Genomic DNA, 13,426 nt, shown 5'->3' on the forward strand with positions numbered 1-13,426 from the left:
AACCTGATCAATATTTTGCATTCCATGCATGAAGAACCAGATGTTAGAAGTTTCCTATTGTTGAGGAGGAGGGAGCCGGGGCCCCTCCAGATTTATAGAAATCGATGTCCTCTGACAGAACTTGGTTAGTTTTCCTGGGAAACAAGTAACAGGAACACATTTTTTTGATTTTCACGATGAATTATTTTCTAACAAGAGCCCTCTTTTCGTCTCTTTGACTTTCATTCGTTGGCCAGGGTGGACGAGCCCAACATGTCAGTGGGGTGGGATCCCACAAATAACGCGGGCTGGCTCCTTTCCTTTCTTTTTTAATTATTAATTTGCTTTTTGCACTCGGCCTCACGTGCCAGGCCTATCATTCAAGGCGCCTCTTGTTGTATTGAGGTCTTTTCTTTTCCAAGTTCTTCCCTAGGAACCAGACCCAGAAGGGAAAACGTGGGACATTGGATGTTTCCGTGTCAGGCGCACAGGAAGTATCGCCCGCCAGCTAAACCAGGACAGGACGAGCATTTTAAACTATACATGCTCCGACAGGATCAGACAGATGGACAGGAAAGGTCCCTGACCAGTGCGAGGGAGCCCCGCTCGCTCACTTCCAGCACAGGTGCTGCCCACCTAGTGTGTGTGAATCCAGTTCCTACTCGATTGCTGTAAGGACAGTCTGTTTTCTGCCACATAGTGGTCAGTTGGAGAAGTTGGAGTTTGTTGGGCTCTTTCTCTGTTTCCATTTATGAGTCACACTGGATACTTATTCCCTTCTTGTGGGTCCTTGTACTTCTCTGAGCTTTCAGGAAATAAATCCTCTTGCCACGTGTAGAAGTTTCTTTTGGTGGAAACAACGGTACACTTGCAGTTCATATAACCCGGCGTTTTGCAGGCACTTTAAAAAACAGCAGTGAGATTGGGGGAAAACAAGGAAACCCTAGGTGGTTCAGTGTTCGAGGTTGTAGGAGAGGCTGGCTGGACCGAGTGAGTTTGGTTGGACCTCGGTTGCCAGTCTTCTTTAGCTGGGTAGTTCTCCCTTTCTTGATTTACTAGTTGGTCCTGCTTCTTCATTGTTCATTGGTAGGTAGGTGTTGATTTTTTTTGAGTGAGCCAGTGATTTTCACCGGTCCAGCTGGAGGGTGTATTCTCCCAATGGTATTCACACTAAAGGGATGCCCTCCTTATATCCCTTGGCCTATCTGCCAAGTCACCACCATCACTGCCTTATTACCTGCAGGATCATGCCCTAGGGTAGGGCATAGTCTGTGTGTGTGTGTGTGTGTGTGTGTGTGTTTACATAGTGTCTCATGTGTTGTAGATACTTAGAATTGAACCAAAACCAAACCCTGCCTGATGGGCTCAGTGGCCAGTTTTCTTTGGGTCCACGTGTACCACACTAACCACAGTTGAAGTTATTGTTCTGTTTTCTTTTTTCAACTGCACACCTGACCCGATAGAGGTGAACAGTTAAGAATCTTGAGCACAGAGTAAAGAAATAAATGGAAAAAGGCAAACAAGACCTGGGTCCTCCTTCCCAAGGATGGGCAACCTTTGTGAGGGGGAGAGTGTTGGGGGAGTCCAGTATCTGCGTGGGAGGAGAATTTCCTGCCTGCAGAGGAGAGCAAGAACTCTGAAAGGAGGCAGACAGCTTCTCCGCTGAGTCTTCCACTGGGATTTGTGCCTTGGTGGATTCTCCGTATATTACAGTGAATTTAATTAAATACATTGTGATCCCAATTGACGGTATTCTAATTAGCTGGGACAGGAAAAATCATTCTCCCTCTTTCCCCAAATGAAAACATCTACTCTCTTCTGCAGGGAAAGCATGTCCTTGGCCGACTGGCTTGCCCCGTGGAGTCCTCATCGGCCTCTGCAGCCCCATTCCCTCCTGCTGCGTCTTATTAGGCAGGTTGCAAGGGTGGAATTCTGGGGATGGGCCAGGGCATCTTGGGAGGGAAAGGGTGCCTGGCCAACAAGGTCAGGGCATTGACCCACTCAAGGCCTGGGAAATGACCAGATGGTGTGGAGAAGTCATGGAAGTCAGGACCCAGGACGCTGCTGCTCGCTTTGGGCCCCCGTTTGCTGGAGATGGGACAGCCTGAGAATTACCGAGCTTACGAGATGTGGTGAGAACAGGAGCTGTCACGTGCAGGTAGACCTCAAGAGACTCCAGTTGTGAGTGGAAGTTTGGGTTGGGTATAACCTTTATAAGCAGGTGTTTCCTAGGATGGAGAAATAGTTTATTCTGGACTTTTGCGTGTATGTCTTGGAGAATGAACTTGGAGTGCAAAAGCAAGCTTGGAAGTTTGAATCACGCCTCTGTGCAAGTCTCTGAGAGAGGACCCTAAATGTTCCCTGCACTGGGATCAGTGGGAAAGGCCGTGGCTCTGTTTTCCGCATTTCCTTTTATTCTTTTCTCTACCATTTGTAGCATGTAACCGTTTCCCTTCCAAAGTGGTTCTCACATGGCAGACAGAAGAATTCCTGGTGGCAGTAGAGATTGCCGCTGACACCATGAGTCAAGTGTAGTGGTTTGGGGACATCATCCTTATACAATTACTTTTTAAACAGGAGTCCCCGGTATCATGTTTATTTTAGTTCAGGGTTTATACAGCCCTGTCACCCAGGAACCCATGGATTTGAGGACAAAATACATCTGACATCTGACAACTCCCATCCAACACTTTTTGGCCATGTTATCCTCTCTTCTGGCTCAGAGACTAGAAACCCCAGCTGTTTGGAAAAGAACCCTCACATCCATATTAAAATTTTATGTTTAAGATTCAGAGCTTTAGTGCAAGGAAGTCCTGTTTCATGGGAAAGTAATGAGAACTTGGGGTTAGGGCTTTAATGGTACTTGCTCTGATTTCATAGTTTATGATACCACCAAAACCCCTCGACAGAACTTACTGCTGTAGATGCCATGGGTATTTTCCCTGTTATCGTTCATTCAGTCAGTTTTTGTTGAAACTTTAATGAATGTCATTCTTTTGGTCTTAGTGATCCAAGGCAGCAGTGTCTGGCTCCTGTACAAGTTTCCTCTTCCTCAATCCCAAGCCAAACCCTTGCTCCCAGGAATATCCTGGTGCCGTTTTTGGCTTTTGGGGGCCCCTGTGGAGAAGTCAGGGAGAAGGAACATGGACGAGCTCATCATTTTCCTTTCCACCTAGCCCATCAGACTCTCCTTCTTCCCAAGGTTGCAGCCTCCAGAAAACCTTGCTTTGGTGCTTTCCATTCTCCTGAAACCCTCTGTAAGGAGCCTTCTGTCAGAGGCAGTAAATTGAAGATAAACGATTAAAAAAAAAAAAGCAGCTCAAATTTATTTCAAGACAAGTCGCTTTATATTTTCGGTTGTTATAATTTGATAGTTAACACTGAGCTTGCTAGTTCTTCAAACTCCTTCTGGTTGTGAGTGTTCTAGGACAGCGATTACGGGGTCGGGGCAGGGAGGGAGGATATTGCTTTGTTCCGAGGCTCTGCACTTGAGTGTGTTAACTCACCCATTTCGAGGACAGAAGGGATTGTTCTCTCTTGGTACCGGTGAAGCCCTTCACTCTGTTATCTGCAAGTTGGCCCCAGAGCAAAAGTGATTATAGTAGTGTAGTTTTTCTACGGCACTCTACTGTTGCATTCCTATTTCCTCTTCCAGCAAGGTCCAAACGTGCTTCTGGAATGTTCACACTTTTTCCGTGAACATAGGATGTGTGCGTGTGAGCACATGAGCCTCAGAGCCATGTCATCCAATGGGAAGTGCTGCCGGGGCCACTGTGGTATTTTCAGTATGAGGCAGAGTGCAGGACATTCTGACTCTTGCGCTTTCTGAGTGTCTCACCGCATTAACGTGGACGAGAAGATATCCAAGCAGGACCAGAAACAGTTATCAGGCATGGGCATCAACTAGAACAAGTGTGGGCAGAAACGAGAGGGGCCGGACAAAGAAGTGCTGAGGCATTTATCGTGCGCTCTGTGTAGTTAGTCCCTTGGGCCAGGCTCTGGGGACTAGAGGTGGGGCTGAGGGTGAGGAGAAAGAAGGAAAGACAGGTGGAAACATGAGCCCATAAAATACATGATCTGAATTTCCTCCTCCGAAAGGATGCTGGGGGATGTGAGACCCAGCTTCTCGTTCTCTCTCCCACTAACTAGCTGGGTTACCTTGGGTCAACCACTTAAACTTTTTGGAATTGTTTCTCCTGCTTTATGTGCACCCGATAGAAAGGTTCCCTCTTCCCCTAAAATGAATCATTTGAAATGAAGGAGGCGGCCTTCCTATACCAGGAGCGTGTCAATTCCCTAATTGCTAATAAAAAGGGTCCACAGCTTTCAGCATATTCTCAGAGGCCCCGAAAGGATGTGAACGTTGTGCCTGGATAATCTTGAGACCTTCTCCTAAATGCAGAAGTCTGGGCTCTGCTAACTGTTTCCGTGGCCTCCACTGTCTTGTGCCCCGGACTTTAGTCCTGTGTGTGCCTGCGTTCTGCCAGCTCTGGGGCTTCCGTGTTCTGAAATCAGAGCACTGTGTTGACACAAACACAGCACCGACTGTAATTTTGACCATCTGAGCACTAAGCCAGATGACCTTGAGCTGTTGACAGGGAAACTAGTCTGGAGAAATTTACTTTTCTGTCTTTTTTTTTTTTTAAGCCAGGGGAAAACCTAATTTTGGGTTCTCCTAATAGTCTGTAGTTCTAAATACAAAAACTTGAGTCATCTTTCTTGTGAAGTAGCCAAACAGCAGCTTTGCCTCTGTGTTACTGACCTGAGATTCTCTACAGGTAAGGTGACTATGTGGGCCATCCCCTGAAACAGGGGCTGGTCACTTTTTCCATAAGGGGCCAGATAATAAGATTTTAGGCTTTGCAGGCCAAACAGTCTCTATCGCAACTGTGGAACTCTGGTGTTGAGAGAGCAGTCATAGACAATACACAAATTAACCGATGTGGCTGTGTTCCCATAAAACCCTATTTACAGAAATAGGCAGCAGGGTGGATTTGGCCTGTGGGCCATAGCTTGCCGACCCCTGTTCTAAATAAAGCAGGACGCTTTGGAGAGTGGAAGGAGGAACCTTTAATTATTGTGCCAGGAAGACCAGTTTTAAACTGGGAGGGTCAGATCCGTCAGCGTTTTCAGCACTCTGACACGTGTGAGGGAGACGGGAACGAGGGTCAGCTTGCTCCCCTGTCCTCACAGAGTGCGGGGGAAGGACCCGCTGGGAAAACCAAGCAGCCCCCATAAGGGATCCTCGGGCTGCCGCCAGGGCATGGTGGGCTTGGAGTGGCTTACCTGAGGCGTGTCCCTCTCTTTCGCCCCTGTAGCACCTGCAGCAGCACGAGAGCGGCGTGGAGGGCGAGAGCTGCTACTACCACTGCGTCCTGTGCAACTACTCCACCAAGGCCAAGCTCAACCTCATCCAGCACGTGCGCTCCATGAAGCATCAGCGCAGCGAGAGCCTGCGCAAGCTGCAGCGGCTGCAGAAGGGCCTTCCGGAGGAGGATGAAGACCTGGGGCAGATCTTCACCATCCGTAGGTGCCCCTCCACCGACCCCGGTGAGTGGTCTCGTGGGCATGGGCGGCCCGGGGCTGCCCGGGCAGTGGCCTCCCGAGGGCTTCGGCTCGGGGCAGCTGGCTGTCACGTCCATGACTAGCCTCACAGCTGACCATTGTGTTCTGAAGGGACACGCAGGGATTGTTGCTTTTCCCATTTTTTAAAGGAACTTAGCACCACACTTTTCTTCAGGTGTCACAAGCCGCTGCCCAGGGAGCAAAAGCCAACAGACCGTGTTTTGTCCCCTCTCCCCACATTCTTCTGAAGTGCGCTCTAGATTCAGTTTTTTGGTTCAGATCGACATAAAGCAGACGCTAAGCTGTGTCTTGCTCAGTATTGAGAATGGGCGCTGTGTGACCTCGAGTCTGGTCGGTAAGAATGAACTTCAAAGAAGATCGAAACATGTGTTTGCTATAAACATTGCGATTGTATTTGAGAGCGACCCAGTTGTTCCTGGCTCAGTGCTGGCTGTTACTTCACAAAGAGGGTGGAGACCTTCCAGGGGAGCTCACCCCGCGCTTCCGCCTCCCACCCTGTCCTCTCACCTGCCGTCCCCTTCTCCTTCCTTCCCCATGGGACTCTCACTCCCACTGGGACCTCACTCAGTAGAATCTCCCCCCTCTCTTATCTTTTTAGCCTTCCAGTCCCTTTCTCTCTGGTCGGGAGCACAGGACAGTCACCTGTCTCTTTAAAAACCATTTATGGTTAAAGCCCTCACTTCATCCTGTGTCCCACTCTCTCTCTCCAACAGCATCTTCAGATTCTTGAAAGAGCACTCTGTGTTGGTCCATCTCCTGTTCACACGTCAGCCTATCATAGCCCGTTTCCTCCCGTCATCAAACCATCCTTGAGAAGGTCACCGCTGACTTCGGATTTTCCGAGCCCAGTGGCTACGTGCTGAGCCTTTTTCTTTCTGTGGTCTTTGAAATTGCTGCCCATTCCCTTCTGGAAGCGCCCCTCCCTGGACGTGTTTCTCTCCTGTCCTCCTGTTGCTCTGGACTGTCTTCCACGCCACCCCCCCACGCCCCCGCCCCGCACCCCGGCTCATGGCCCTCAGGCTGCCCTACGTGCCGTCATCACCTGGGCACTAGGCCTGGCCCTTGGCTCCCAGCCTCTTGAAACTTTGTCTCCTGGTGTTGGCACGTGTGCCCTTCAGACAGCTTCCTGGACCTCTCACGGGCGCCACCTCATACACGCTGGGCTCACAACTTCCCCTGCAGACCTCTTTCTCCTTCCGATGGCATGCTGTCGAATGACCTAGCCGGGCTGCAGACTCAGGCCTTTTGGTGTCTCCATCGCCTGCCGCGTCCTCTCGGCCTCTCACGTGTCGTGGCCATGTGGGGACTTTAATCCTAATATTATCATTCACGTTTTTATGAAGTTTTTAAAGGCAAAAAGTTATGTAAACCTTACTGTGAAAAATGGCATAGCCCCCGCCAGTCCCATTCCCCAGAGCATCACCTTTCAAGTTTAAGTGTTCCTTTTGTTACTTATTTCCATATTTCTTAACGAGCTTCTACTACTATTTCTTGATCAAAAAAATTTTTTTTTGGTAAGTTGTACACATTATCTATTGGCTTTCTACTCCAGAAGATGTGGATTTTCCTGGTATGCCGTTGCGCAAGCTCACACACTCATACCACTCACACACATACCCTCCCATAATCCATGCACACTCTCTCATACACATACACACACAGACACGGTACCCACACACCCCAGCGCCCTACACACTAAGTCTTCCCCTCCCTTCATCGTCCATTATGCTTAAATAATAATTTGGGGGCATATTAAAATTCAGTGTTTTCATTACTCTGACTCTATAAATATTAATCACAGCTGAGCCATGTCGAGTTTTATAATTTCATTTACCTTCTTGTACAACTTTTTTGTTTCCCCTGGTTTTCTAGGTACCTACGATTAATTCATGGCTGGCTCTCTGCCAGCGTAGACATTTTCTCATCTCCGAAGGCTCTGCTGTATCAGTTTCTCTGTTAGCTTCGTTTCCTCCAGGAGACATCCCTCCCGAGCCCTTATGGACCCCTCTGCCCATGGCTCTTGTCTCCGTCACCTGGCTGTAGCTTTGCTCCCTTTTTCCATATAAACGAAACCGGAGTCTTCAGTGGTGGGATATACCAAAATTGGAGAATGCTTCCCCCCCTGCTAGTGTAGGATTATCACAGAGGAGGGGCCCGTCCTCCCGGCAGTCAGTCTGAAATGTTGCTTCGGGAAAGTACTGTGTGGGTACCAGGATGATTTTTGTCACCTCCAGGTCGCTGCAAGACTGACTGTGCCTTCCCATGTGTATGGTAAATGCCCCTTTGGGTTAAAGTTCAGTCTTAATCTCTGGGGCTTGTGCTTCGTGTCTGACCCCATGGCTCTGCATGTGAGCCAGGGACGGGGCCCAGCACCCCCAGACGTGCCAGTGCCATCTGGCTGTGGGAGTCCCTGCTCCCCACTGGGGCATTTTGGCCTGTTGGAGCCTGCCATCCCCCATTATTCTGCTATTAAGTCATTTCACAGGATTCTCTTTCCTCTGCCAATATACTCAGACCTATTTATTTCAGGGTTTAAAAATTTTTTTTTTGCGAGCTCTGCACACATCATTGTTTCAATCTTCCGCTAAAAGCTGGTCCCTTTCGCCCCTCAATTCTTCCTTTCACTCTGCTCAGAATTCCCTTTTTATTAATGAGGTGCCCCAAACTAAATAGTGTACAGCTGCCATTTCACCCGGGGTCTATGGACTGGAACAGACAGTTCCCTGTTTTATAATGTAATACTTCTATTTATGCAGTCGCTCTGGAATTGCTTTCTTACACCATTGCCTTCTGGGTTTCTCTCATTTAATGCGTATTAGGGGTTTTTTTTTCCTCCTCCCGAAGTGTATGAGCAACTTTAGTCTAGATGATAGACTTCCTTTCTGTATTTCAGAATCCTTTTGTATTGTCTTTGGCCTGGAGTCATGTTTTTGCTCTCCACCCACCTCCCTCCCAACCCTGCGCCCCTCCCACTCATACGCCCTAGCTCTGTTTATTTATACTCTTTACTAATGACAAAAGGGACAAATTATTAGACAATACTCATATTGGCATTAACAGTAACTCGGTTCCGTTTTAGAAACTCATTTAAGATAACTCATCTTATATATTTTAATATATCCTTTTCCCTCCCGCCGGGAATTGACTGTTAAAAACTTCTTGGAAGAACGTCTTCAAGAAAAGGGACGTTGTGGGCCTAGTAGAGTTAAGACATTGAAAGTCATCAGCTTCAAGTTTTGTAAACACAAACTTTATAAAATACAGGCATACCTCGTTTCACTGTGCTCCACATGCTTCATTCTTTTACAAATAGAAGGTTTGTGGCTGACCTGCATGGAGCAAGTCTGTGGGCCCCATTCTTCCAACAGCATTTGCTCACTTTGTGTGTCTGTGTCACGTTCTGGTAATTCTCGCAATATTTTAAACCCTCCACCAGCAAAAAATATTACAACCCCCCGAAGGCTCAGAGGATGGTTAACATTTTCTAGCAATAAAGTATTTTTTAATCAAGGTAGGTACATTTTTTAGACATCATGCTGTTGAACACTTACTAGACTACAGTATAGTGTAAATGTAACTTCTATGCACCCCGAGAAACCACAGAATTCGTGTGATTCGCTTTATTGTAATACTCGATTTATCGCAATGCTCTGGAGCCGAACCTGCAGTATCTCTGAGGTATGCCTGTCTTCCCAGTTTTCTCCCCTGGAACGTAAGGATTGGGTGACTAATCTTCAGCTGGAAACATCATTCATGTAGCATAAGGTGGCCTCAGGGAATCTTTGGGCACCTTTCAGGAGCCCTGCCTGTTCTGACTCTAAGCCGCGTATAAACGGTGGCGCTGTCTAGGGTTTTCGTTCCTGGTATTCTGTCATCATCTGGTTAAACGATGGTTTTCTCTCTCCTTTCCTTCCTTTTCTTTCCTCCTGTCTCGTCCACATACCAGAAAGTTTTACACAAAAGCCATCAGAAATAACTTCCTTTCCTTCTCTGAGCCCAGGACCTCAGACCCCAGTCTCCTGCCGCCTTCTGCAGGTGGCAGGGCTTCCCTTGCTGAGGCTGATGGAGTGGACTCTACCATGGATTCTTCCCAGTGGGTGACAGAAGTATCACTTCTTCAAATCTTACTTGTTAACTTAAGCCCACGTGTTTTCCAATCAGTCAGGCTTACCACGTAGCCTGCCAGCCCACGTGGAAGTGTAGAGAAGGAGAAATTGTGAAGGTCTCCTCTGCCCTTCAGAACTTGTGGCAGTGGCCAGGACTTACACCCACCATGGGCCCTCTAACCCCTTGAGAGGCCTCATGACCAGACGTAAAGCGTCTAGGTCCTGCCCTGCTGCACCAAAGGACTGAGTCTCGGTTGCTGACCATGTGCTGATAAGAAGTCCACCCTCCCTTACATGGTCCTGCTTGTGGGCAAGCTTCACCCTTACATCAGTGGGCAGGCTGAGTCCTGTATTATATTGTCTTTAACCGAGTGTGATGGGCTTCGTCCTTGCTACAGACATACATGCGCGCACGCACGCGTGCACACACACACGCGCGCGCGCGCGCACACACACACGGCCTTCCCACTTAAAAAAGCATGTCTTGGAATTATACATCTCAGAGAAAAGAAAGTGACCAAACTAGATGAGGTTCACTGCATCCCCACATTTTTTGTGTGTGACCTGGCCTTTCAGTTCGTGGCGTGAGTGTATTTTCTGCAAGAGCAAGTGTTCTCCTGACTTTGTTGGGATTTAGCCTTTCTGTTTCATCCCCACACACAGATAAAGGAAGAGAAAGCCTGTTGTTGTGGCCACACCCTGGGTTATATCTCCCAGTGCTGGCTTCGGCTGTTTGCTTCCCCTTAGTTGACCAGAAGCTCTTGAAAGATGGAAAGCTCTCGTAGGTGGATCGTGTGTAGGATCAGCTTCCCTGTTTGCTTATTAAAAAGGCATTTCTGGCTCCCGGGTGAAACTGTAGTTAATTTCACTCTATCAGTGCCCTGGGCTTCCAGAAGACAAGAGGTGCTTTGTGTTTCTGTCCTCAGCCTTCCTCTCCTTTTCCTCCTCCTGTTTCTCTTACCCTCGCCTTAACTACTTCTTTCACGGAGACGTCAACCTCCGAACATCGCACAGAAGTAATCTAATGATTCTTCATTGAGCACCTACTGTGTGCGAGACTTTGAGTTGGGAGCACAGCTGCTGCTCTCCTCTCAGCTCTTGGTGTGGGTCCACTGCATAATACGCCAGCCCAGGCATCCGGGGCAACTGGACGGTGGCTCAGTTTACAGAGGGCGCGCTCATTCAGAGTTTAGGGGAATATTTTGCTTGGAGCGGAAGACGGCGGCCTCCTTCACTGACACATCTTTGGCACTCAAGGTAGTGAATTCCTGGGGTCAGGGAGGCAGACACAGCTGGCCAAGTGATGATGTGGTTTTGGTGACAACCTTTACTGGAACACTCACCGGCTTCACTCGATGGGTTATTTTTTTGAACCAACTTCCAGGGAGTTCTGCTTAACTCATACAGTTTAAGAGAATAAGAAAATGTACTGTTTTCCACTTTCTCATTTGTTTTTGTTTTGATTTTTCAAAATTGGCATAAGGCTGCCCTCTGAATATGAAGTGCATTTTTTTTTTGTAAATGGCTAAATTATATGCAATTTCAGTGTCATTCTTCTTATAGCACTAAAATATGTTGTGGCCAGTTCTGAAGCACTGTTTTCATAAAACCAGCACAGTTATGCTCTTTCCTTTTTCCTTCTGACTGTGTGTCTTGTCCATGGGGTTTGGGAAAAAGTAGGATAAAGTATTTCTAACTAGAAAAGTTAAATGGAAAAAGAATGTCAGAACAAATTGGGGTGACTGAAAATTTAAGCACTCATGGAGGAGTAGAGAAAATATGACTTTATCTGTTTTAAATCCATTCGCTGATGAAGGACTATTGGGATAGGGTTGTGAATTTCAGTGTGCTTTTTTAGATAAAGGACGCCATTGTGTATCGACATGAAAAGAGAATATAATATTGTTAAATGAAGAATGGAGTTTGCAGAATAGGGTATAGTTTGACTCTAATTTTTTTTAAAGCTTTTGAACTAACCGTTCTAAGCATAGTTTGTAATTGGCATATCTGGCTGCTTCATGGGTGGGATCTGAGTGCCAGGCACATGGCAAGAGCTCAGATAGTGGTGGAGCTCATTGACAGAGCCATTAGCAAAATTGCTCCCAGGAAGCCAAGGGGTGAGCCTTGGCTGCCTCGCTCATGGTGGCAGGTTTCCCGCTCGCCGGGATAAAGTTTGCGTCGCTTGGCTACTGTCTGGTTTGCATTTTGCGCCCATATGAAGGGCACAGGAGCACTTCTTAGGGTGCACACTGCCTTGTTTCCTCGTTGGGACAGAGTTCCTGGCTTGCCTTAATTAGCCCTCTAACAATCTACAAAGGCCAGCGCCAGTTGCCTGTTCATTTACGTTTGTAATTGTGATGGCTTCTGATTCCGTATTCCTTGTCTTAGTTCCTCCTCTAAGTATACGCTAGTGTGTCCTCGCCTCCTCCCACACGTGTGTGCATGCCTAGGCGTGCATGTGCACACGCACACACAGGCACCCACACCCCAGGCCAGTGTAGAAGCTAAGGATCTGTCTCTCCGTACAAAACAGCTTTGTAGTGATGGCACTGTCTCCCCTGGAACGCCAGAGTGTGTTATGAAGAGGCATCTTGGAGAGGCTGTTGCTTCTAAGCTAGGGATATAATGAAGCCAGAGTCAGGGAGATGACGTGGATACCAGGCAAGAAGTCCAAGAGCCGTTATCTAGGAGCTTTCTTGCACTGGGGAATTAAGGACAGCTAAGGTTTTCTGCTTGCTCTCTGCAAAGCGTGCTAATGATCTGGTGTGTTGGAAGGTGGACATGTGCGGGGTGCTGGTTCACTGCTGTCCCGTGCTCCTGGTCTGGAGGGGTCCCTCTGGAGAGGATGTGACATCACCAGGATAGTCCTTGGGCAGTGGGTCCAGGGTCTACGACCTCCCACCTACTCTGTTTCCCTTCTGTCTTCTCCAGAAGAGACGAGCGTCTGCACCAAGACATTCCACCTTTTAGAAATTATCTGAGATCAGGCTGCAGTAGCCTGAGTTGCAGTGATTATCATTTATTCGCCCTTTGATACTCTGGATCCACCATTTACTAGTTGCTTTATTTTCATGGGACGTTCAAAGCTGTCGAGGTTTTTTGGTTTTATTTCAGTATATAGCCCTGGAGCATACATTGCCTATATATTGGGCTGTATGTATGGCTAGACATTGCCTGCCGGTTAGCCCTGTCCTCAGTTGGGGGCTCTAGTTGTCTTGCATGCTGTCCCCTTGGGTAGGTAGCCACCCTGCGCTGCCCACTCTGAGAGGTGGCAACACTGTGGCTGCTCCCTTCCAGGGAGGGTGATACCAAGGGGCACAGCAAAAAGATAAAAGAAAAAAAGGCGCCGCTGATGGTAACTGGAATTAGGAGAGACTGGGGGTCCTTTTGGAGGGGGGATATTGAGGGTGAGCATTAGGGGTCTCCTGCTTAGGGCTGTGAGCATGTCAGAGAGCCCAGAAACACAGGGATCCCCAAGGGAGACAGAGAATGTCATGACACACCAAGTAGCACTTCAGTGAAACTTTTCTGCCAAGTCACCTTTGAAAGGGGTATCCAAGGAGCTTGAAAGTTTGCATCTTGACAGATGAACATGGGTAGCTAGCCAGTGAGTCGGTGTTTGCGCTGGGCTGGGGTTAGGGCTGTGCACCTGGATTTCATGTGGGTTGGGGATGGCGGTAGCAGGATGGGGCGGTCATCATCTACTGTCCTCCGCCACGTGGGCAGACCCTCATCCCAGCACTTCACGCCTCCTG

The 13,426-nt window shown here is 48.1% G+C and overlaps 1 protein-coding gene across 10 annotated transcripts in view; it reads left to right on the plus strand.

The window, feature by feature from the left end:
- Positions 1-13,426, plus strand: part of ZFHX3 (zinc finger homeobox 3) — a 256,795-nt gene that overhangs the window by 145,164 nt on the left and 98,205 nt on the right. For all 10 annotated transcript variants that reach the window (XR_010938973.1, XM_067718710.1, XM_067718716.1 and 7 more), the window contains one exon: positions 5,298-5,529. Coding sequence is in view for 9 of the 10 variants with exons in the window: in XM_067718710.1 (XP_067574811.1) it covers positions 5,298-5,529 (232 nt within the window). In the remaining variant the exon portion in view is untranslated. The remainder of the gene's footprint in view (positions 1-5,297; positions 5,530-13,426) is intronic.

This window comes from Pseudorca crassidens, chromosome 20 (genome assembly GCF_039906515.1).
Source record: "Pseudorca crassidens isolate mPseCra1 chromosome 20, mPseCra1.hap1, whole genome shotgun sequence".
NCBI classification, from domain to species: domain Eukaryota; kingdom Metazoa; phylum Chordata; class Mammalia; order Artiodactyla; family Delphinidae; genus Pseudorca; species Pseudorca crassidens.